The 25,424-nt window shown below is 35.5% G+C and overlaps 1 protein-coding gene across 2 annotated transcripts in view; it reads left to right on the top strand.

The window, feature by feature from the left end:
* Positions 1–25,424, top strand: part of LOC102109717 (adhesion G protein-coupled receptor A3) — a 260,456-nt gene that overhangs the window by 217,573 nt on the left and 17,459 nt on the right. For both annotated transcript variants that reach the window (XM_005520645.3, XM_088059859.1), the window contains 3 exons: positions 2,779–2,906; positions 3,842–3,965; positions 10,552–10,697. In XM_005520645.3, coding sequence (XP_005520702.1) covers positions 2,779–2,906; positions 3,842–3,965; positions 10,552–10,697 — 398 coding nt within the window. The remainder of the gene's footprint in view (positions 1–2,778; positions 2,907–3,841; positions 3,966–10,551; positions 10,698–25,424) is intronic.

The raw sequence follows: 25,424 nt of genomic DNA, 5'->3' as shown, positions 1-25,424 counted from the left end.
CTTTTCTGCATGTTGTCTTCCCCAGAAGATTACTCAAGGGAAGTTAATGGATCAATAAGGCTTAATTATCATCAGAGAGCAGACATGATACATCTGTTTTATACCTATAATGAAATCAGTTTTCAGTATACAAAACTTTTTAAAAGGATATTCTACTTCGACATTAATGCATTTTCATACTCAAAATTTTGCCATTTATTTACTGTAAAAGATTAGATAAGAGATATCACTCATATTTTAAAATGGAATTAGCTTTAAGATCCTGATTGTTCTTCATTCTTCTGCAGGCAAAATGGTTGTATACCTGTAGGACACATGGCATTTGCTTTTATACTGATGACCAAACATAGGGAGAGGCTGAACTTTGCATTTACACTATTAAAAACTAGTTCTTTAGTACACAGTGATGGTACTCAAGTAAAATTCCTTTCAGTTTTTGCTACATAATTGTGTAGCTTCACTGTGCTTCCTTTTTCACAACTTTTCACGGTGATATCCAACTTACTTATTTCTTTAAATAACTGTACTGTTACTACTGTATAGTTACAGTAACACATTTCTGAATGCAGAGAAATTGTGTACCTAAAATTATGCCAAAGTGTACTGTTAGTACGTGAAAATATAATTACATCACTAAGAGCTAGAGGTAAATGTTTTATTATCTTCAGCAGAGTATTTATGTTTAAATTGTCCAGTTGTTTACATTAATACTCATAATATGAGCTGAAATTGTATCGAACCTTCCTGGTAAATACCCATTCATCTACCTTGTGAGACTTACTTTATAAAAGAATTAATGGGGAGATGATGCCAATAAAAACATGGGAGGAAAAGATGATCAAGATAAGAAAGGGTGTTTGAGTGGACATTCAGAGACAGTTCTGAACCAACAGACTTTTAAAGAATTATTTGAAAGTTATGAAGTCATGATATCCTGAGTGTTTATTCATGCACACTGAAAGAAAACAAAAATGAAACAGCCTTAAGAACCTAGGTCTGTCATGTTAAAAATCTAGCACATCAAAAGACAGTTGTTTTCCTCCTCTTTCCCATTTGTGATTGAGGGAAGGGCAGCAAGAGCTGACACCTCTGGATGAGACAGCACAGTCTGGGTTCCTCCCTGAGAAGTGACTCCATCTCTTATTCTGGGCCTTGGGGAACTGGGCAGGGCAGAGACAAAACTGGTGTGGTGGACAGGAGTGAGAGAGCAGGTGTAACTGAGGTTTAATGTGCCAGGTGAGGAAGTACCTGAAGAGAAATGGGATGTGGTAACATGCTCATAAGTTATTTTTTCATTTGGATGGTCCTTTTTATATATGTTGGGAGCTGCTCTGTTTAGAACTGACATTCATATGCATCTGGAGAAACTGATACAATCAATCTTAGAAACTTTAAAGCTAATAATGAAGGAAAATAAGAACTACTAATTATAACTACTTGGGCATCAGTTACTTGTGAGGATCATTTTAGAAGGTAAACTAAATTCTCACAATTTAATAATTGCATATACTCATGAACATTATCTACTTGTACGTGGACAAGTTCATATTCATAAATAATGGTGCTAGAAATCAGCTCTCTGCATGCAAATGCAATTAAACAGAGGTATTAGCATTACAGTCCCAGTTTCCTAAGGGGAGATTTCACCTCTGGAAAATAATGTACTGAATCTTTTTCTAAGGGATCCCGAAACTGACAAATAAGAAAAAAGTCTTTTAAATGTTTGCCAATATTTTAAATGTTAGAGTTTGCTGGATTGTCATATTTGGTACTATTTCAGATTTTAGGTTTTTCTGCTGGGATGTATATTCATTTTTATGTGCAGAGTTAGTGCCACTGCACATAGGAACTGGCATGTAGATGACACTGTATTTGCACTCAGGTGATAGGTTTTGTGTATTGTTTTTAGTATCTGTGTGCAGAAATGTAGTGCCACAAGCAAATGTGGCGTAATGTATTACAGGGAATGTGATGTTTGCTTTAATTCAGATAGTCTGAAGACATTCTGTTCTATGTAATTGGCTCCTTCTGCTTCCATCCATCACACCTCCAGATATAGCTCTCCTAAATGTGTAATTTAGAATGGGAATTTGAAGGTTAATTTCACAAAAACATCAATAGTTTTTCATTATGTTTTTCATGAAGAATTGTGTCACTAAGCACTAACATGTCCAATATATGTTAGTTTAACATGGATCTTTACTCTGCTGTTAATATAGCTGTCCAAGTTACATTTGAATTACTACAGGGAGTAGAGTGTTCCCAACTAAGTGTGAAGGTCACTGGGTTACAGGAGTTGTATCAACTGGTAGTTATATTTGAGTCAGTTGATAATTTGGGTGTATTCCCATGGGTTTTTTTTCTTTGAGTGGTTCTTCTGCAGCCATATATATGCCATGTAGAGACCTTTATGGTGATTTGAAATTTTGTGCTTAATATCTTAGTATAAAATATGCTTATAAAGTTAATATTATCAGGAGGACCAGATATTGCTAATGCTGGGAAAATGTAATATTCTGTGTACTTTTTCAGACTTTTTTTTAATTAGGATATGTCTGCTTGTACAAAAAGGTTAATTTCTGTCTAGCAAACTGTATGCAGATTAGGAAGGAGCAGTCTGTTATTGCAAATTCATGAACTGTATCTACATTGAAAGTTCATATTTTCTTTTTTTTCCTGCCCTTGAAAGGGAACAGCTAGAAATGACAGGACATATTGGAATAAAGTCTCAGTTTCACACATGCCTAACAATGTTAAATCATTTTGCTCTTTCCACAGGATTTTAAGACAGTGCTGTCTTTCCCCCAGTACCCAGGGGAGTTTCTGCACCCTGTGGTTTATGCATGTACTGCAGTTATGTTGTTGTGCCTGTTTGCTTCCATTATCACCTACATTGTCCACCACAGGTAAGAATTCCATTTTAAACATGTATTAAATGGTCAGCACAACGCTGGGGCACTTGAATTTTTAAAACCTTTACTGTAAAGATAAATTAAAATTATTTGAATTACTGTTGGATAATATGGCAGCAATGTGATTTACACCAGAGACATAAAAATAAAGCTTATGTCAACCTTTCTTAAGCTGTTCTCAAGCTTTCCTGACACATATGTTTAAATTTTCTGCACACTTTTCCCAAGATTTCTAACTCAACAGTTGAATATAAAACCATGAACAATATCAAATTGATTTCTGGCAAATTCCAGTCCAGCAGCACTTTGGTCAGCCAAATATATTTGTTCACACTTGCCATATTGGCTTTTAAGACCAAGTTTGGTTGGAAGACTGGTAACTATCAATGGATAAAAGAAACTTTCTTTGTCTTCTAAATTTCTGGTTCAGAAAACTTGTGTTTTCTTTGATATGAAAAATTCATATAAATGCCATTTTAACAACATACTTCTGGTTAAAGACCATTAGCAATTTAAAAGAGTAGGAATGTATTGTACTGTAGAAACTGCTAAATATTAATTATATGAAGTTAATGCAATGTCTTCTGATCTTCAGCTTCCATTTAATCCTTTAGAGATGTCTTGTTAAAGTTCTGCATACATGAAGCTATGCAATAAGCCTTTTTCTTTTAGTACTCCACTTTAAATGCTTGATTTGGTAGGGGAAACTTTAAATCAGTAGACTTTCATGATTTTTACCATTTATTTTACCTTTTTATCATTTATTTCAATGCTATATAGGTCAGACTCTGTCCTATGGGTAGATTGTTATATAGGTATTCGAGAATCTGAGAATTTTATTCCATCAAATTAAGTGTTTTTCCAAAATAGTAAGTTGCATAATGAAAATGTTGGGGTTTTAATTTTAAAATGTGATTTTTTTTCAACAGCACAATCCGAATAAGCAGAAAAGGATGGCACATGCTTCTCAACTTTTGTTTCCATACTGCTCTCACATTTGCTGTTTTCGCTGGTGGAATCAATCGCATTAAATATCCAATTATCTGTCAAGCTGTAAGTATCTGTCTTAGTAACTCTTACTTACAGAATTGAAACTTGCAAATGATAATATTGGCTGTTTTCTTTCTTTTCTTATGTTGTTCCTGGATCCTAAGATTTTCAAAATAAACTATTATAAGCATGTCTTTCAAAGGCCAGCACTGGGAATGTTCAGTGCTTGGTTGTCACATGAGTTTCTCTGAGAGGATGATCAATGTATTAACTTCTCTGAGGCTCAGATTGCCTCATTCTTGTTGGTTTTTGTTTTTTTAAGAAAAGCCTTGAAAGTCTTGATATTTTTCTGCTGTACAGGATAGTTGTAAATTATGAATCCAGAATACTTCTGTCCTTCCTGTACTTTGGATTGTGTGTGTGGGACTAAAGTTACTGCTTCACTTTTGTAACACATAGAGTTTGCCTGAGAGTGGCCCTGTCTGCCCTGGATGATCCCTAAGGAGACACAGCAGACCAACATGTGATTTATGGAGCCTTGTTTGCACTGCTAGGCTGTTTCACATCTCTTGCCTCAGCATTTTTGGGGCAATAGTGTGGTGGCATGCACAGACAGGGCTGGATTCAGCTGCTCTGAATATAAAGGTTGAGTCTGTCCAGTATGTAAAGAAAGTAATTTCAGTCTTCTTCTGTAATGTCTGATGAGGGCTTGTTGCAATTTGTTTGCCTTGAATATTTCTTCCTGATAGGTTTTGTAGAAGTGCACCAGGTCTCATGAATGTTGTTGGCATTTTCCTGTAGTAAAGCACTTTGTTTAGCCAATGTTCTCCTGGGGTTTTTGCCTGTCACTAATGCAGTTCTTCTGACTGGCTTGAATGGGTGTCGATAGCAGGAGTCAGGAGCCAACAGCAGAGTCATTGCAAGGCTTGCATAATTAGTGTAAGAGTTATCACTCTGATATTCAGTGAGGTGCTTTGGAAGCCTTTTGTGTATCCTTGTGCATGACCATCAGTAAACAGCACATGTGGGTCTGTAAGCACTCTGATGTTCTACATGTGAAGTCTACCTGAGTGTATTACATGATACTCATTTCATTAACACAGTTGTCCACTAGATGTTTTTTGAGAGAAATATCTCACAATATCTAGTGTATTGTGTCATAATTAATTTGTAAGTTCTAGCAAATTGAAATATCACTTACCATTGTCTTTGTCTGCAGTTTGCAAGTAATAGTAGCAGATTAGTTTGTAGGGCAGCCATGGCCATGCAATTACATGGTCACAAATGACCATCTGTTGTTTCAGTCCTTGTCTGATTATTTACTTTGCAACTTGCATGGTAACAACGTGGTATTAACAGCTATAATGAAAAATTGATTGAGATAAATGTGTTATTAATAGCCTTTTGTAAGTAGTACATAAACTACAGGGGTATCTTAATAAAGAGCATTATCAGTGGCATCTGTCTCTTGCTATGGGATAGGGCCAGATCCTGAGCTGCTGAGAAACGTGCACGCTTAGAGAAACTGCATTGAACCATCCCTGTGTCTGCTAGCCAGTTTAGTAAAGCTATTTATTTACCTGGTAATATGCTACATCAACAGACAATATCATCAGTAGTTACAATATAGGAAAGATACAAGTGACACAAGACAAAGACTGTCTTTTATTTTCTGGTAGAAATTGTCTGATGTAATTAGACAGGACTAATGGATGAAATTGTCCAAACAGTCTAAGACAAGGCTCCAATAACTGGTAATAGAGGCTGAAGAACTGTTTGCTTTGAGAACATCATACCCAGCCACAGATCCTTTCTTGCTTTCTGACAGTAAAGGTTTTCAGAATTCTGAGTCCCAGTGCCTGTGTCCTGTGATAACGCTGAGACAATTACTCTGTGATTTAATATCCAACATGCTAAAGCCCCAATATTAGGGCTTAAAATACATTTGTGGAAATGTTACTCCTTCAAGCAGAACTAAAATATTAGTTATACCACAGGTGTAACACCATCAGTTGCCATTCCACAGGTATCCTTCATTCTGCTAAAATTCAAAGCACAGCTTCAACCTGCAGCAATGCAATTTTCACTTTTTATTTCCCGAGTGCATAGGGAAAGATTCCAAGTGCAAGTATTTTTTGTCCTAATCACTGAAATGTTGTATAAAATCCAGTCAACCACCACCTTTTGTATTGTAATTATCCCTAAAACTTCCACAAAAAATTGACTGCAGCATACTTATCCATGTGAAATAACTTTTATCCTTCAAATTTAACCAAAAATGGTACTTCTAAGTTAGCTTCATTTGGATCACCTTCTGTCTCTAAATGAGTAGTTACAGGTTAGTTTTAACACCAGGAATTAATGCTATGGAAATGGGCCCATTTCTGTAATAGCTGGAAGAACCTTCAAATCCCCTTCAAGGCGAAACAATGGCACAAAAAAAAGTCTCTTCAGAAGTGGTCGAACATTTATTTTTATGTGGAATCTAAAAATCTAAAATTCCCTCTTAAACCTGCATATCTGTTTCAGAGAGGATTTTGTATAGAATTTTCACTTGCATATGTGCTCTGCAGTCTTTATGATTTACAAAGAAACCTGATCTTAGAGTGCCGGTCTAGAAGAGTTGCTTGCATCTTTGCACATTTCCCGAGTGAATGAATCTACAAACTCTTTAGATTACCCTTGAATCTCATTCTGGGTGTCACTGAATGTTGGCTGTTGTAGAATCCAGACTCTTGAGTTTACTGGCACAATCTTTCATTCACGTCAGAGGTTGTCTTAGGAGCAGCAGGGATAATCAGAGGCAGTACACTACCAGAGAGGTGCTTGAGCCAGCCAGGGAGCCCTTCCATCTCCTAGTTAGGGCCTCAGATTAGGTTCCTTCAAAAGGCAGAAGGAAGCTCTCTCCTTTCATGTAAAGAATGAGAGAGAAGGAGACACAAGTGTGGCTGGATCACTCCCCATGTGTGAGAGGCGTCAGTTCTGTACTCTCAAAGATTTCTGTTTCATGGCTCTGGCTTTAGAGGAAAGCATGATAGCCATGAGGTTATGGATGCTGGGGGATGAAATCATCAGTGAAACATGTTGAAGCATGAAGAGTGGACTTCTGGGCACAAGATTCGGGCGGCAGAAAAGTTATGGATAGAGACAGAATCTTATATATTTATTTATTTATTGCAATATCACTCCAATCACATCTCCAAGGACCTCTACCTGGTTTATAAAATAAAAGCTTCCATGTAAACTTTGGCAAGGCTCAGATCTTCCTTCTCCCTAATGAATGTCGTATGTGAAGCTGCTGGTGAATTTGTTTCTGTAAAGCAGTAAATTGTCAGCAAGAAAGGCAAAGCCCGTTCCATAGCAGCCAGCAGCCTACAAGTTCAACTCAGAAGTTCAACTTCTTGCTCTAGATTTTCTACCTGTGAAGGGAACATGGGGTTTTGCTAATGCTAAATGTTTAAAGATCATGAAATATTCACATCCAGTGGTGTTACAGACTGCAGAGAAATTCCTGAATCCCTTCATCTCACAGAAAAGAATAATTTTCATTACAGGATTAATAGTTTAATCAGAATGTCCATGCAATATCTGTGTCCTCTTTAAATAGAACTGAATTAAGAAGTACAATCTTATCTGAAATATGATTACAACTAGAAAAAAAAAGAAATTAAATTAGAAATTTTGGGAAAACAAAGAAAATTGTGTGCAACTTAAAGCTGATCAAGAGATTTCTTTGTGCCAAAATGCTTTGCATAAATGTGTACTCTGGTCATTACCATGGTAACTGCATCATGTGGAACTTAACTTATCTCTAGGGTACTGAGTTTTATTGAAGGAGCACAAACAGACAGCATCTTCTTATTGAAGAAAAGTATAATCTTCTATTCAAAAGGCTAGTGCTTATTCCCAAAGATAAGAGTTCTTAGAACACAGGACATGTAAAGAATGAATACAAGGAAACAAGAAAATTTTAACCATATAACTGTTGATATTAAAGAGCTTTAGGTACAATGCTGTTTCCAACACATATATCCTGGCATTTTTTCCTGTATCATTTGGCCTGCCAGTGGAAAACCTTTTTAAAAATAGGGGTCATCACTTCAATATTTCCAGTCATAGTCCTTTATTCTGTGTGGAGAATTCCATACAATTTTATGTGAAATAAATAAATAAATAACAAAAAGGTTCTGCTAATAGTGAAAATCATTTTAAGATATCACTTTGATATTTAGTTTGTATATGGTTTTTGGCCTCTGAAGTTTTACAGAGGTAGGCACCCGGTACAGATACACACAGGTAAATTTGTACCTTGCACATTTCATGCATAACCACAAGTTCACTAAGAGAGTGAAGAAAGAGTTTACTGAATAAAGACACCTTGGTCTTTCTGTTGAGCCTCATCCTTCCCTCCCCTGTCATGAGCTGCTCTCTGGTGTGTTTCTACCATAGGGCCCAGGTGTCTTCCTAGCTTGAGAGAGTTAGAAAGAGCTGATCCCACTGGAGGGGACAAAGGACTTGCAGCCACAGTCCATAACACAGCAGTGAGGAAGATGCATCTCTGTGGCACACCTGATGTTGGTGGGGAGACAAGGGGAAAGAAGAGGCAGAGAGCAAAGCCCAGCACTTTGAAACACTGAATTTTCAATGTGAAGTGCAACAAGCATTTCTTTACTAATTATTAGTAGATGGATAATAGGAAAAATTCCAGAATTTAGTGTAACAGCTCAGTGCACCCTTCCAAATTCCACACTTCTGCCATGTCATGTCAAATCTGTTGGTCATAAGGAGGTCCTGTATCTTCAGGATAAATCCTTGTTTCCTTCAAGCAAGAAATGCAAATTGTTGGAGGTTTGGTTTTTTGTTTGGTTTGGTTTGGGGTTTTTTTTGAGAGAGGAAGATATGTAGATCATTAAAGAGTTAGTACAGAGGATGATAACATTTTTGTCTCCTCTGCATTTGTTTGATTTCTCCATATATCAGAAGTAACTCAGTTGCTGAAACATGAGCACACTGTGAGAAACAGCAGTGTGATGCAGGTGTGGCATAGCCATGATGTTTTCAGTCAGTTCAGTTGCCTCCCTGAAAGTTCAATAAAATTGTTTTGTTGTACTGTTTTTAGGTGTTACATTCATTTAAGTGGCTGATGATTTCTGTCTATGTGGTTATATACATTTTCAAAATTTCACATGTAGGTGCCTTTTAACATGGAATTAATTTCAACTGTTCCTATTATTGCACATACTGCTGTGGAAAACAGAATATATAACAGGAGGGCTATGCTGAAATGAGAAAGAGGTTAGGAGCTAAATATTTAGATTTTTTTCCAGTTCTTTCTCATTATTTCTGCCTAATTTTCTTCCCCCTTTCTCATTGTCCTGCCTCTCCTCCCTACTCATGGTCCTGTTCAGGGCAACCCTAGAGAAACTCTGCAAGCTGCCTGTGAACCAAGCCCAGACAGCACCAGACCCTGAACTGGCAGCGTCTGCCAGCTCATAATACACAGTTGTCTCTTTCTCTTATTTCTGCTTCTTTTACCCCAAGCAACAACAGTGATGAAGGCTTTATCCTCCCTTGTCTAATGTGACAGACAAGACCCAGAGAAAATTGCAAAGGGCTTTCTGTTGATGATATTTGCAGCTATCTTCAAGTTTTGAGCTATAATACTAAATATAAACAAAACACGTGGAATTTTTTTTTCTTTACTCATCAATTATTTTGTTTTAAGTGGAGCAAAAGTGAACACTGGCTCAAATAAATCATAATAATAGATTTGTGTTAGCTTTATTCAGTGATTCTCTGTATTCCTTAAACATTTATGTTCTTTCCAATTATAGCAATATTTTACTTGTCACTGCAAAATGTCAGGTTATTGCTTCAAAGGTAACCTCATTTTATATAATCAGATGCAGACTTAGGTGATGTAATAAAGCACTGGAGATTGGATAAAATTCCAATTACTGCTTCCATAGTAATGAATAACAATTACTAACATAACAAAGATGTTAGCATTTTAGAGGTGTTTGTACTTTGTTTTCCTTTCAATGATAAACACACCAGTTTCTTGGAGACAAAGTGATAATAACACTATTAAAGTTTATAATTTTTTTTAAGGGGGGATGCCAAAGCTGTCATTTATTTTTAAAATTCTGTAGTCAAGTTTATAATTTTATTAAAATAAATCTGGATTTATCAGTGCAAATAGCACTGATACCATTGCCAGAAACAACCTTGCCTATGTATAGCAGAGAGGGAACTACAGCAGGATTTTCCTGAAAAGGTAAAGGAAATAGCGTAATAGCAAGCAAAAATGCTGGTCTCTCATTAAGTTTTAAATTGCATTCTCATGATAGGCTAACAAAGAGTTCAACACAAACTAAGAGTCACATCACTTTAAATCCAGGTGTAAAATGTTTTCATTAAACAGGTTCTTAGAAAACAAATGTTTTTACATCTCCTTTTCCCAACATAGCTTCTGGTATTACAGATAATACTATCTGTGGTAGATTAAATAACTGGTTTTAAGTGCAACTGTTAGATGCATTTATAAATTCAATTTTAAATGTTTACTTGTGCCCTTATGAAGTAAGATTCTTGTAAAGCTCTTGTTTTACTGATCCATGAGTTGTTTAATTGTCCACTCTTTTTGTAGGTTGGCATAGTACTGCATTATTCTACACTCTCTACTATGCTATGGATTGGAGTAACTGCCAGGAATATTTATAAGCAAGTCACAAAAAAACCTCAGCCATGCCAAAACAGTGACCAACCTTCTTATCCAAAGCAGCCACTACTCAGGTATGGAATATAAGTTATACTATATTTTAATGTCTTCCTAGAACTTATAAATAAATGTTCACTCTTATTTCTGTATTCTCTACTTTTCATAGACTATAAAAAAGCATCCATAAAGAATTGAGTCATTTAGGTGTGTTCAAAAATCTGAGTATCTATTGTATGCTGATAGTTTACTCAGAAGATGGAAATATGCAGAATTGGTATTGGCTAAGTTCAGATACCTTTATCTGAACAGGAAGAGTTGAAATGTTTCTTGTAGAGGGAAAAAAATCCCCAAAACCAGCAACTGGCTTGCTTCCGAGCCTTATTTAATCACCAGAATCCATGCTACAACGACCCTTTATCTCTTCTGCTGTACTTCTTGCCCACACTTGTATTGAAAGCCTAACAACCTGATAGCAGCCCTCCTCCTTGCCCATCAGAGATGTAATGCTGTTACAGGAGCCACTGGAAGGCTGCACTCCCTATCAGCTCTCGCTGGAGCAGACTCACAAATGTGTCTGGGATGGCATCACAGGTGTAAGACAGTAGGAGTTCTTGCCAGATGCCTCTGAGATGCTGAGACTCCAAGCCAAAAAAGTCAGCCTGCACAAGAAAAAAAAAAAAAATTAGCAAAACCTTACCCACAAAACCAGGATTTGCTGCCAAAGGCATGAGAAGATTATTTAATCTTTTTTGAGCTTAGCTATCAAAAAATTATGCATTAGACAAAGTTATGTATTGTCCCTATACAGATTTTGGAGGGAGACAGAAAAAGAACTTCCAGAGAACAATTACTCCTGTCTATCTTGGATGTTTGTGTGAGGACAGGATGAATTGCCTTATGGAGGTGTCTCTCTTTTCTGGAAAGTTTGAATGGTCAATTTAGCCTAAAGACCTCAGTTTTATAGTGGAGGTCAGGAAATACAAATTGTACTTTTTATGTCTTTTCTGTGAAAAATCCACGGTGGATTCTTTTAAATAGACATAGATTATTTTATTTTAAATACAAAATTTTTAGCAAGTACTATTTATAGATAACTGTGTGATGTCACAACTTGTTAAAAGTCAGTAAGATGAATTTAGTTTTTCCATCTGATTCTGCAGTCAGATTTTTACTAACATGATTTTAGTTAGAGAACTAGCTAATTTTCTTCTTTTAAAACATTTTATTTCTAGAGATGAAATTGATTAAAGTTAACATAAAATGTGCGTTGGGATGAGAAGGAGTGCCATATTGATCCCTAGCTTTGTTAGGCGTAAGCAGGAGGACAGCCTTTCACTGACAGTGCCTGACTTTGCTAGTCCATGATTTACTATACCATTCTTCAGAGATGAGAATTTCACTCCTTCAGTTACCAGCTCATGGCAAAATGAATAATTGCCAATTTTCAAATGCTGCAGTGTGACTATTAAGGTAGAAAATTGTTACAAGTTACATGGACCCAACATAAGTGTATGTTCTTCAAATTCAAATCTTGTTTGAGTTGGAAAACAGTAGACAGGTTACAGGAAAGATTACTCTAATTAGAATCTTTGTTGTACCAGTCATGCTGAGGCTCCCAGACAGTGAAAATAAATAGTAGCTATCTTAAATTTAGCAATAGAAATTATAAACCACCTTCTAGCTGTAAGAGAACATGGGTATAATTGTTTAATAGCTAAGTAAAATTATTCTAAGCTATTTTTCTCACACAGGGCACCATGTATCTTAGAGACACAGGCACTGAAATGTCTAATACAATTTCACAGTTGTTAGCACTAGATTCAAAACAGTAAGGATCAGTTTCACTTGATGTAGAAAACAGTCATAGTTTATGTAAAATTAGTTAGTATGTTAATATGTAAAATTAAGAGTCACTTTAAGCAAGAAAATGCTAAATGCTAAACTCATAATTAGTAGTTGTTTGTTCTTTTAGAATGATAATGATCATTTGGAGGGGCATTCTACCTTTCCTGGTTTTAATAAAATTAAAGTGTGAATTATTCTTTGTCATAATATTCCCATAAAATCCATTTAGGATGCTTACATTTCAATGCAGTCATTTATAAGAAATGTTTTAACTAGACATGTTCTTGTGTCTGTAAGTCAATGCCAGCCTTTATACATATTGTTCCTCAGGTACTTAAGGAAAACATCTGAATTTGGGTGAGGGGGTGTTAATTTATCTCCATTTGACATCAGTAGATAGGTAAATTGTATAAAGTTTATTCTAATGGAGATGGAGTTAGGCTTTTTTATATGTCAGGACTGTCAGTGATAGGAAGCAAACGATACAGTCTACGAGACACTTTTAAACAAGACAGTTTTTCAGTGATCCTTCTCTGTAGGCTTGGTTTTGTTGAATACAAATATTTGAATGTGTTTGGCAAGACCTCTATGCTCAGCTGTTGTCCTTCAGTCTTCTTTGGTAATGGTTGTATTTGATAGATGGTGTTCCCAGTTCACATGTGAGTGGCTGCATGAGACATAGGGGTATCTTCTGTGAGTCAGCAAGTGGGGTCTAATGCCAAAAACCAGTACATAAATCTATCATGTGGAATTTACCAAGAAATCATAAAGATTGTCTCACCACATTTGCTTCACAAAGCTTGGTCCATTCTAAAAAGTAGCTGAAATAGTGAAAATAAATGCCAGAATATCTAAAAGGAGACCTTACCTGTTAGTAGAAAAGGATGTAGGCTTGTAAGAGTTGCTTTGGTTTCTCTGCCTGCTGTTTGAATATTTATTTGCAGGAGCAAGACGAACGAGGTGCCCTTGATCTTTTTCTCCTACTTTTCTTTGAGCTGTAGCAATATGTACCCTATTATGTAAATCTGTGGTTCTTTATCAGTTTTCTCTCTTCTAGATAGAGTGATCAAATTTGAAACATTTTTGCAATCTAATTTTACTCCATGGCAATATGGTTTTAAATATTGCCTTTTTTGTATGTTAATCATGTATTATGAGATACATTATGTACACTATACAGTATATATATTTTATTATATATATTATTCATGAAATATAAATGATCTGTTAATTGCAGAGTTAAATCCCTGAGGGCCGATCACTTTGATGACTGGAACCAACTGTAACAATTTTGGCATTTTTCTCTAAATGTGCCTGGATGCTAATGAGGTGGATCAAATGAATGCATCATTGAGTTTTGTGTATTGAAATTCTGAACCTTAGCACTTCAACAGATAATGAAATTACTTCCTGTAAAATATACTCCCTGGTATTCTTAATAGAAATAAATAATTCTATCTGTTCATCCTCTGTGGACATTTGTTAAACCTGGCAGAGTTTAGCTTCTGACTCATCTGAAGGCAGATTTTGCCAGCAAAGGCAAAGGGGCATGCAAGATTCAGCTATTACTGCATTGTACAAGACTTCTTATCAGCCCAAGCTGAGGCACAGGTAGTGTTAGTTTTTGTGCCTGCTACGTGCATGCATTTTTCATGCGATGCTCTGCACACATACAGATTAAGCAGAAGCACAGACCAGCAGAAAATACTTCTAAAAGCTATTCTGTCAAAATCATTTCTTTCTAGAGTGACAGAAAAAAAAAATCAGATTACTTTCATTTTTAATAAGATAACTAGTGAGCACAATTGCATTCTAAACATTTAAAATAAAAAATAAATAAGCCGCCAGCTGGGCCAGAGATTGGTGATAAGGAGACAGATAATTAAGTTTTATCTCAAGGTTAGGTACAAATATATCTCCTAATGTTCTCCCCGCCTCTTTCATTCAATGAATGTCTTGCAAGATAACTAATATGGCAGTCTTCAGATTACAGAGTCCAATATCCCATATCTGTCATGAAAAAATATCGATGTGCATAAATAAGGTTGCAGACGCACCAGCGAAATGGATAACAGTTGATGTTCCTGTCTCTGTTGAACTTCATCTTATTTTTAATGTAACATATTTTGATAAACTTTTTTAAATTTCTTTCTAAAGTTGTGGGGCTGTTGGGAAATGTACCTCATGCAGTGCTTTAGAAAAATTGTACACCTAGCTGTAGTAGCAATTTCAGAATGGATTGTGCCCTTTGCTTTGTATTCAAAGTAGTAGCCTTAGTACTATGGCTAAAAAATCATAACTGAGGCAAATTGAAACAGTTTTCAGCAGAACATGTGGAGTATCTACAGTCAATACCACTGGCTTCAATTACCTTCTCTTATTGTTTTCAACCTTAAAGAATTTTAAGAGTTAAGACTAATTTTTAGAATGAGAAAGCTGATTGTCTGTTTCATATATTTTTAAATGTCTTAACCGTTCTTTAAACCTGCAGAGAGAGCAGACCTAGAAGTGCAGTAGTTGAGAGTGGGAGTCCTTTGGTCAAACCATACTAATCTGCTAATGGAAGTTTACATGCAGATGTGTGTATGGGTGTCTGCTATTCTATATGAGCTTGTATATCATGTACATGTGTATCCTGTATGTTTCTGTACATCATACATGCACTTCCAGAGTACAGAGCAGTGTCTTGAAAGCAGCAATGAGAGGGATCTTCCTAGTGAGCTGTGTTTGTGGTGCAGCGGTGACTAACAGCCTGCACACTCCTGCAAGATGTGGTAGTAGCAAGATGCTGCTCTTGCACCGTCCCCCTCTCCTTGGGAATGTGGCAGCAGCTCTTCACCTTCATTCCCAAGCTCATTACTTCCCTCAGCTCCTAAACATTAATCAGTAGCACCCAGTAGCTACTAAAACAGTAGCTAAGTATCTTTGAGACACTGAATTATGCTAAATCCTTTCACTGCAAAAAGGGAGAAACCACACTAAACTTTCAAATACAAGGAAATCCTGTCCTGTTATTGCTGACTAGTCCTGTGATGAGGCTCTTGCCTTACATACAGATTTGCATGATACCACAGGGGTCACAGCTCCACTTAGTGCTTTGTTCAGTGTTAACCCTGCTTGTCCCAGGATGAACATTTAGCTGCTTGATCTGAATTCTGACAAGCTGGAAACTAACACATGGGCACAAATGGATCTATTGCTGTGTTTGCCTAACTGCTGGTCCTGAGAGAGCCTAGCAGGAAATGTTGTGACTTCCATCACAAATTGATCATATGGAAATTATATGAAATTTTTACTGATAATAAATAATAAAGCAGGCTGTGTCTTGAATATGAGTTGAGCACAGCAGTGATCATTATGTCATTATAAATTATCACATGATATTTTTGCACCATAATGGAGATAGTGAAAGTTTCAGTTATAAAGACCGAAGACTTCTTATATTTAGTTTTTAAAGAATGATTATGTACAGAGAAAAACCCTAGAATAAAAAAAAAATTATGCTTTCTAATATTCTTGAGGGTGAAACAGTCTTCAGAAAATGATCTTTGTTAATGTCCCCTACAATTTATAACAAGTTTGCTACAATTTATTGCAGCATAACAGCAATGTAATGGGGGATCAACATTTGACTATGATAAGAAATACTTTATTAAACATCAAGATGGGCAAATATGCTATTTTTTTGGCCATGCCCTTTTCTGAATCTTCAGACTGAATCCTGTGAAGCGATTTAATTTACATTCTGACAGACAGAGACATTACTTGTCCCCTTGAAACCAGCAACTCTGAAATGTAGTTAAGTTCTAGTGCATTTTTCATTAGTGCTGGCTCTCATGAATTCATGTCTTCTAGTATGAAGCAGTGATTGAGAGAGAGGGAGAGAGAAAGAGGTCAGATGAAAAGTATCATTTGCAATCCATTGTTTTCTTCTTCGTGATATGCCCTTAAATATTAACTCATAGAGTTTTGATCCGTCAAAGCTCATCTTCCCACAGAAAACATATCAAACTTCCTCTATAAAATATAAATTTAGAACTGATTATCCCAAGGGATCATCTGTCTTTTTCCTAAAAATTCTCTATGGTTTGAGTATGTTGAATTAAATGGGAAGTGCCACAGGGCAGAATTCCCAGGAGCCTTGAGGAGATCTCTGTAGTTCACTCTTTACTATTAGCATAGACCCAATTGTGTCATTGCAGAGTAAGTGAAAATGCTGTCTCCCTGCAAGGAAGATTTTCACCAGCTGGATGAACCATGGCATGGTGAGCCAGCAGTCTCTCTGAAAATCTGCTCCAGGAAGTTGGTTATAATTTAAATTCTTGATTTTATCCTTTGCTTAGAGGAATATTTTGACGTGGGCAGGGTCAGTCATCAGGAAGTTTATCTCACATTTCTGATATTGTAATCAACATTTCTTATTTTAGATATGGGAAGTTAAGACTAGAAATGTGTATTATTAGATAATTTTACAATTGTGCTGTAATTTTTTGCAGTCCTCATGTATTCTCAAGTCTGCTTATTGCCTCCATACTGTAAATTCCTAAAAAGAACAAAGTTCTTTAACAGCTGCTTTTATCAAATGGCTTGGGTTGGGAGGGATCTTAAAGACAATCTAGTGATATTTCTTAGATATTATCTGCAAAGCACTATTCCCATGTTTCTTATTCAATATTTGTCATATTTCCCAAGAAGGAGAAAGGCTATGTTGCTGAAATATCTTTCTAACTTTTTTTGTTCATTTTATTCACCAAAGTAAGGCTTATCTTCCCAACATCAAAATAAATTATTATATTGTTGTATTGGGTATTAAAATAATCTAAGGATAACAGCCTTTTCAAAGTTTTAGTTTGATTTAATTATGGAGCTAATATTTTGGACAATGCTGTGTTGCTTCTGAAGACAATTTTAATAACTGTCATTCAAAGATGACACAAGTAATACAACAGTACCAACAGAAATGCTGATCATTGTAGACAGATTGTGTTCTGTCTCATCAGCCCACCAGTTTAGCCAAGTTCTCAGAGAAAACAAAACCAACCAAACAAACAAACAAACCCCAAACCAACCAAACAACCAAACAAAATCAACAAAAATCCCACTCAAACAAAAATAATTAAAATGCTGGAAGGAACCTTAGCCAGAACAAACAGAATAGTTCTGCCCCTTGAGGAATAAAAGCTAGGGATAATGAAAAAAAGAAGCTTAAAAACAAAACAGGAAGTTTAAGTCTGTATGTCACAAATTAAAGGGAGAAACAGGATTGCAGAACCTAAAGGTGCTTGGAATTTGGTTTGATACTTCAAGGACATAGTGGTATTACATGCTATTTAACATGATCACTCTTAAATCCTGATGCATGTTCAGATGGAGTCAAGGATGTAACTGAAAGGTCTGCAGTGGAAAAGGGTGTAAAATTACAATAAGGGAAACATTTACATTAATTCTTTTTACTGAATTTCAACTTGAAATGGAAATTGAAGCTAATTTTATTTTCATCAGATGGGGATAAAATTATCTTTGGTCAAAGCCAATGTTTAATTTGGGTTTGGAATAATTGTTCTACACAAGAAAATTTCCAGTAAAATGAAAATATTAAAATATTATGGAGGTCCACAGTAGCAATATATTGTCATTGGTATCCTGAGAAAGTCGTTGCACTTTGCATAGGCCATGTAAATAATCATTGCTGACAGCATTGGATTGCCAGGGTATGGTGCCATAGCATGGAGGTATTTTCCTGCCTTTTCCTTTATCAATCAGAAGTGATTAGAACTTTTCTTCTGCACCTTCAGTGTGAGTGATTAAATTGTGGCGCCACTAACAGCAAGATGGTAACAGAGCCTCCTGCTTTGCTTGTAGTTCCACTTCATCTGGCTTATGAACCAAAATTCCAAAAGTTCCTTCTCATGGAATAGTCAGCAATACTATTCTTCAAAACTGACCTGAATGCACTACCAAATACTTTAAGTGAATGATCCCCAGAGGATAGGATCCTCCTTGATGTGAACTTATGTCAAGAGCCTGTCAAAATCAAGGTAGAGAAAGGATTTTGTTGAGTCATAACTTCATAAGCTAAGGTATAGGCAAGGTACACACAATGTGGATGCTTTTCAGAGTAGAAATACAGTAATACCAAATCTTTCAGAGATGTTGAGGTTGAAGCTGAAGTTTTATCCTCTTTTTTTAAAGAACAGTGTCTGAGCTACTTAGTATACATGAAAAAGAAATGGGTTATGATTATTGCAAAAGAAACATATGTCAGCTCACTACTTGTAAACAAGATATTAAACGGCATAGCAAGTCACTTAGATCCATTCTACTGAAACTCTCTCCAATGCTACAGCTATTGACAAACATAGCCAAAAAAAGAGAAAATTAGCTGAGTAATATTTAATGAGGAAATGATGGGTTTAGGATAGAAATTTTAACTACATGAGTTATGGCATTTGCAAGCTTTCAAAATTGTGAGCTTCCTGAAGACTTAAAATGAATTCTGTGATATTCTCAGCTTTGAGCTGCAACATACTGATCTGCAGAACTGTGTATTAGATGGAATTTTCAGCTGATTTTATCCTGAGTTCACATCTAGGTATTTCCTGGAAATTCAGAATTCTTGTCACACTATCCCTTGCCTCAGTAGCTTCTAGCATTTGAGCTACTCATATACATAATTGTTGAGGGTAAGTTAGAGGGTGGGTGAGCCTGATGAAATGTTCCATGCTTTGATATGCTGCTCCAGGCAAAATGTAAAATGCTGATTGGAAATTTTACAAGTTCAAGGATTTTTAGAAGATAATATATTCAAACTCCAATGGGGGCTTTGTAGAAAACTTTATCAGATTTGAAAGAACTAAATATTTTCTCAGATGATTCTCTGGTGTCATATAGATTAAACTTGATTATGCAAAAATGTTGTAAAGATAAATGCGTAAGGTCTTTTCAAGTGTGCTTATTGCAATTGTATAGACAAAGAACTAAGCATTTCCATCTGCATGAAGTGATATTCACCACAATTACAGAAAAGAATATGTGAGTTTTAATGGTAGATGACTGTACTCATTAATTGGTGAGAAAAAGTAGTCACATTGGATACAAACTCTTCCTTATGAGAATCATTCTGTGAGAAAGATAAAACTGAGTTTGTCACAGGACACCTGTCTTAAGCAGGCATCTGTATACATCCAGCTTTACTGTAATGAAAACCCTGATGTTGCAAGAAAACATAAGTCATGAAGATTTATGAAGCATGTTGTGCAGACTGATAAAGTGCAATGTCACAGAAATGAGAACACTGCAGGCAGCCAACGAGTGCAATATGGGATTGTGCAATAGTCTGATAATAACTGCAGTACAGTATAATCACTGTGCATTTAAATTATAGTGTGGCATAGGACAAAGTAGGTGTTGCATTTACCAATACATTGCCACTATTCAATAAAGTAATTTTGGCTAAAAAGATATTAGATTCCAAGAGTAAATGCTAAACAAAAAAAAAAAAGTACATGGCTTATCTTAAAACAAACTAGCAATAAAAAGCAAATATATATATATATATAGTGCACATATGTATATATATTAGCAGTGATACTTTTAAATGCATAATTTTAATGTTTGAGAATATTTTTCTTTATTAATGAATGACAAAATTCAAGGAAATTAAATTATATTCCTTGGACAAAAAAAATGGGTGAAATCCACAGATATGCGTAATACATTAAATATGTTGGAGCATATTTATGTATAACTGTTGCAAATTCAGTTTCAGACCTGGCTTGTTCTATGCATACTTCCAGTCAAATATGTGTGATAATCTCTGGTTTATGCCTGTTTGAAAGGAGGGTTTAAAAGTCTTGGGAGGAAAAGCTGCATTAGATTAATTCACTTGGTTTTAGGTTGAGCCACCATGGAAAATTATCCATAAACTTCCACTGATCTCCCTGACATTGAACACCCTACCCTAGCTGAAACCCATCGCTGGAAATGTGGTTGATTCTTTTCAAGTTACTGTTCATTAAAAATTCCAAACGAGAAGGCATTAAAGAGAAAATTATACAAGAAATAATAAGCTTAAATTGCAGCAAGGGGTAAATAGGTTAATATTAGGAAAGTATTTCAACCTATGAAAATAGTTGGCAATTTAAACAGCTTACCTGGAAGGCTGTGGGAGCCCTGTCCCAGGCAATTTGTTAACATAGATAGATAAGACCAAGCCAGTCATGACAAGTGTTTAATGTGACCCTGACTCAGAGCTTCTGAGTGGACTAGATGATCTCCTGATGTTCATTCCTGCCCTACAATTCTGTTACTAGTAAACCAAGGATTTTTCCTAACAGTGTTTTCATTTCTCAACCCCTATTTGCTGCTGAATTTCCACAGCCTCGTTGGTCTCATAAGAAACTTGTGTTTCATTATGCAAGCGAATTCTGACAGAAGAGACTTTGAAACTAATGTGTTCCAAATATGCCTTCAGTGTTTGGAAATGTTATGAGTCTTGTAGAAAGTGGCTGCTGATCCTGCAGGTATTTTAATTCAGGTACCACCTTACTATATAAAACATAACAGAAAATTAGGCCACCTTCTGCTCTGAAACACATACCCTCACACTGGATTTTCAGTGGGAGTTGCACATATTTAGTCACAAGAAGATTTTTGCTCATAGTTTGAAAATACTGCTTATTGCTGCTTAAAAATAATTTTTGGTAAATCTTACGTAATTTTAACGACTCATATTAAAATAACTTAAATATATAATATATAATATACTTTACTAAAATAGAATTTCCAGATTAAACTGTATGCCTGTATTGACTGAGTACTCATTCAGACAAAGGGGTAATGCCATTATTATTGGATTACACTTAGTACCCAGAGAATCACTTGGGATTTTAAGTTTATCAGAAAGTGAACACTGGTGAGGTTTTCTGTGAAAGAAAACTTGAGCACACAAGATACCTGACTTATTTATCTATTGATAATGAGAGATACCTAGTATTGTTTTAGCTATTAATTATGAGGTAAGAGAACTATGATTACAGAAGACCATTTGTGTTTACTTTTCAATATTTGTAAGCAATGTCAAGAAAAAGTCATGAGTGGTCAGTCACATGATTTTGCTGCTTCTTCATATCGGATGAACTTGTAGACATGTCCAGAAAAAGGAAAGTACCTCTACATGGAGAGTTCATTTCCAAGAAATATGTGTGCATACCACTTTGGAATTCTAGATCTGGAATTACTGATGTCTCTAAAACTCTTTCTCATAATTCCAAAAGATAAGGAGCAGGAATTGTGGGCAAATCACAACCTCTGTTATTTGTGGAGTAGTTGCCCCATGCTGGCTATCATTTACAGCATTTTGGACTGTTTAATGTCAATTATCAGACTCACGTTATTGTTTTATATAAGAATGGTGTTGAACTTGTCTACTTGTGTATCCCAGTCTTCTCAGTTAGAGGTGTTGAAGAAGCAACCAATTATCCATATTCCCTCTCCATGCTTCTAAGATAGTGCTTTCCAACTACAGAGAACATTTCCTTCTGAGGTTCTGGCATTGCTGAATCTGATAACAGTTATTGTACCTAGCAAAGCTAGGCAGCCTTTTGCCCTGGAAAGCTGAACAATGAGGTGCTCTTAGAGTTTTCTGAAGATGGCTGTTTATTCCTTTTCCAACCTCTTTTTACGTGTTCATAACTTTCTGAAAATGACATATCATTTCTCGCTTTTAATTAATAATTTTCAATTTCTTTTTATAAAAATAACTCTATTTCTGCTTTTCTTTTTCTTTCAAAGTTTCATGTTCACTTGTGGTTGAGTGCTCAAAAAAACCCTATGATTATTTTAAAACTTACCTTTTGACCTTTTTATAAAGGACGGAAAAACTCTTTTTGCTTCTGGTTAAAATCTGGGATAGGGATCACCAGAAATAGATTTCTGTGTATGTCAGCTTTTAAACAATAGGAAAAAGCAAATGTTCATTCCATCATCATACATAAGAGATTTTCCATAGCTCAGCTTAGTAATACAAAGACTGACAACAGCAAAACCCCTCAACATTAAAGTTAAAAATCAGGGTTGACATTCATGAACTCATGCAACTGTACCTTTGTTTCTTACTTTTCAATAGGGTGAATTAAGGATAAAATGTCAACCTGAATTTTTGTCAATAAATCTAAATCTCCATGGTGTTGTGGAGTCAAGTAATTAATTGAACAGTACTTTCTATGGGTTAATAGCAGGCTAATCTATAACATTTTTTTCTAATATAAAAAAGAATACTCTTTGCAGATTGAATTACATTCTATGGACTGTGAAAGAGAAAATGTTCCAGAAAGAAGCCAAAAATCTTAAGCCTATCTAAAAAATAAGTCATTTCCAGTATGTTTTAATGCTTCCCTGCTGCTTGTTACATTTAATAAAACCTTCTTGCTAAGTTTTAAGTTCTTGGCTACCTGCATATCTGTCAAGATGAAAAATTTGAAGTTGTAGAAATGGGTAATATTGCATAAATCCTAATGTAATATTTTCTCCACAAAAAAAAAAGTCATCTTTTTCTTTTTTGCAAACTTTAGGGATGAAACTTCACTCAAGTTCTTTACAGGGTAGATTAGTTTCTGAAAAAGAATAATGCAGTTGTGTAGTACAAAATCAAGCAAGTCTGCATCTCATTTGAAGTTTGATCAAAGCAAGTGGGGATAAGGCACTTGGATAAGTAATGGATGCACAATCTATTAAACACATTAATGGCATTTATACATAGCATAAATTTCTCTTTGGTCTCAACTGTTCTTGGCTGGCTACAGCCACAGGTGTAGGCATTGATGGGATGTGAAGTGGGGTGCCTTTCTGAGTAGGATTGTGTCCTGCCTTGGTTACATTTTGGTAATATATTGTACTGTTCTAAAGAGCTCAGACTTCAGAGACATTTATTTGAAAATTTATATTGGAAGTATATTTGAGATTTTAAATTATTTGAAATACATTTATATTGAAAATTATTCAGAATAAATTTGAAAATGTAGGAATTTTCAAGCTATGCTCACTCACTTGTGAATTAGTCCACTCTGAGTATATAGTGCATATGTTTCAATTTACATATTAATGTATACTAGAAGAGCAGTGGTTGAAAGAAGCCTCTCAGCATTGACACCTGATGTGGATGGACCCTTACAAGACTGAAAAAATAACAATGAATAGTAAGTTAATCATAATGTCATAAAAGTAATAAGATTGGCAGAAACATCTGTAAGTCATCTCGTTTAACTTTCCATTCAGATCAGATCCAGCTTGAAAGTGAGCTCAGGTTCTCAACTAGTCCAGTTTTGAAAATCTGCAAGGACTCCTTCCTCTTGTTCTGGCTCTGTATCCTGTCAGCTTCCATATTGAATGGACTACAAACATGAAATGTAAGGCCTGAAATAAATCACAAAAAATCACCCAATCCCACCAAAATTTAGGAATATGTTATAAATTGAAGTACATGGAAACAAAGCTGCCATTGCTAAGGATTCCTGAGGGGAAAAAAGATAGGAGATAATGAAAGGTGCTTAAAAATGTTGTAATACCACCAAAAGAAAAGTAAAGGAGAGAAGTTATTCCCAGTTAATCAAATTAATAAATTTTCGATTCCTACTATTTTCTTTTTGTTCATTAGGGTGTAAGTAGTGGTTGCATGTAGTAAGTACTAGTTTCATGTTCCAAATGTTGCCAGCTGTAAAACTGGGTTATCATTCATGGATGATGACAACTTTTTTGCTGTGTCTTCTTATTCTGAGAAGGAAAATAAACTCAAGATTTAGAAGTGATTACATAAGAGAGATGCAGGAAAAAAATCTGGTTGAAAAAAACTGAAATGTTTTATTTTTGGATTTTGAATTTTTTACCTGACCTATATTTTGAAGCTTCACATTTTAGATTTCTGGTGCATAAATTTTCAGACTCTATTCTTTGTGGGCTGCAATTTAATTGTTGAGGAAAGCATTCTATTCTGTCCTGCTGCTCTATGTAAGAACAGATATTTTTCTCTCAGCAAGTAATTGTGAACAAAGACAATATGAGGGTAGAAATAAAAACAACCCAAAACCAAGAAGGCACATGTTTAACTTACACAGGCACCTTGTACATAATATTTTATTTGCAATTTTTCATTGTGCGGTCTTAGTAAATAAATGTACCTTCAGGATCTATGTGTCAAAGCATTGAGGTTATATTTTAGGATTTTAACATCTGTGCCTTGCTCTGGCTTTACCTGACTGTTTCCAGATGGTTTTCTGTGTGATTGAAAGCAGCTTCAGTGTGAATGAATGTCATGTCTGATATCTAAGGCTACTACTTTTTCTTAGCTTTAAAAGATGCTCCCTCCTTAACTCATGACCTGTGGTAAACCCTAAAAATACTAGAACTATTAAAAAAAAATTGAAATATTTTAAAATGGGAACCAAATTAAAACACAGAGCCCCTTCCTTTACCACAGAGGTCTTTAGAGGAATTCAAAACCTGCATGTATTCTTTTCATGTCAGAAATAATTCCTTTTGGGGAAGTGTTTGATCTCTTCTCTAAAAATGTGGGTTCAATAGCTGAAAGCTTGGTAGCTGAAAAGATTCAACAGAAAGGGTTTTGTGGTTTCCATGGATCTTCTGCGTAAAGGCTTTTCAATTTTAAATGGCCCTCTGGGTTTGCGATGGAATACTTCTTGTAGACCAGGAAGATTCAATAATCAAAATGGTATTATTTTTTAGTATGTGGTTTCTTCATGTCTTAAACAAGACTGTTTGTCCTCTCACTTTGCCTGAGGATACATCTTGCTGTAGCTGTGTGATTAGATTTTAGATACATGCAGTTGAAAATAAACCCAATTACCTAAATAAATGGAAGGTAGCAGTAAATTGTGATTAGCACATAATTGTAAACCCAGAGATGCAGAAGCTTGAAACACTAAATGTTTAAATTTGGGGAT

This window comes from Pseudopodoces humilis, chromosome 9 (assembly GCF_049639895.1).
Source record: "Pseudopodoces humilis isolate 2021_Gansu_Grassland_sample_001 chromosome 9, ASM4963989v1, whole genome shotgun sequence".
Lineage (NCBI taxonomy): Eukaryota > Metazoa > Chordata > Aves > Passeriformes > Paridae > Pseudopodoces > Pseudopodoces humilis.
This window is presented reverse-complemented; position numbering and strand designations above follow the sequence as displayed.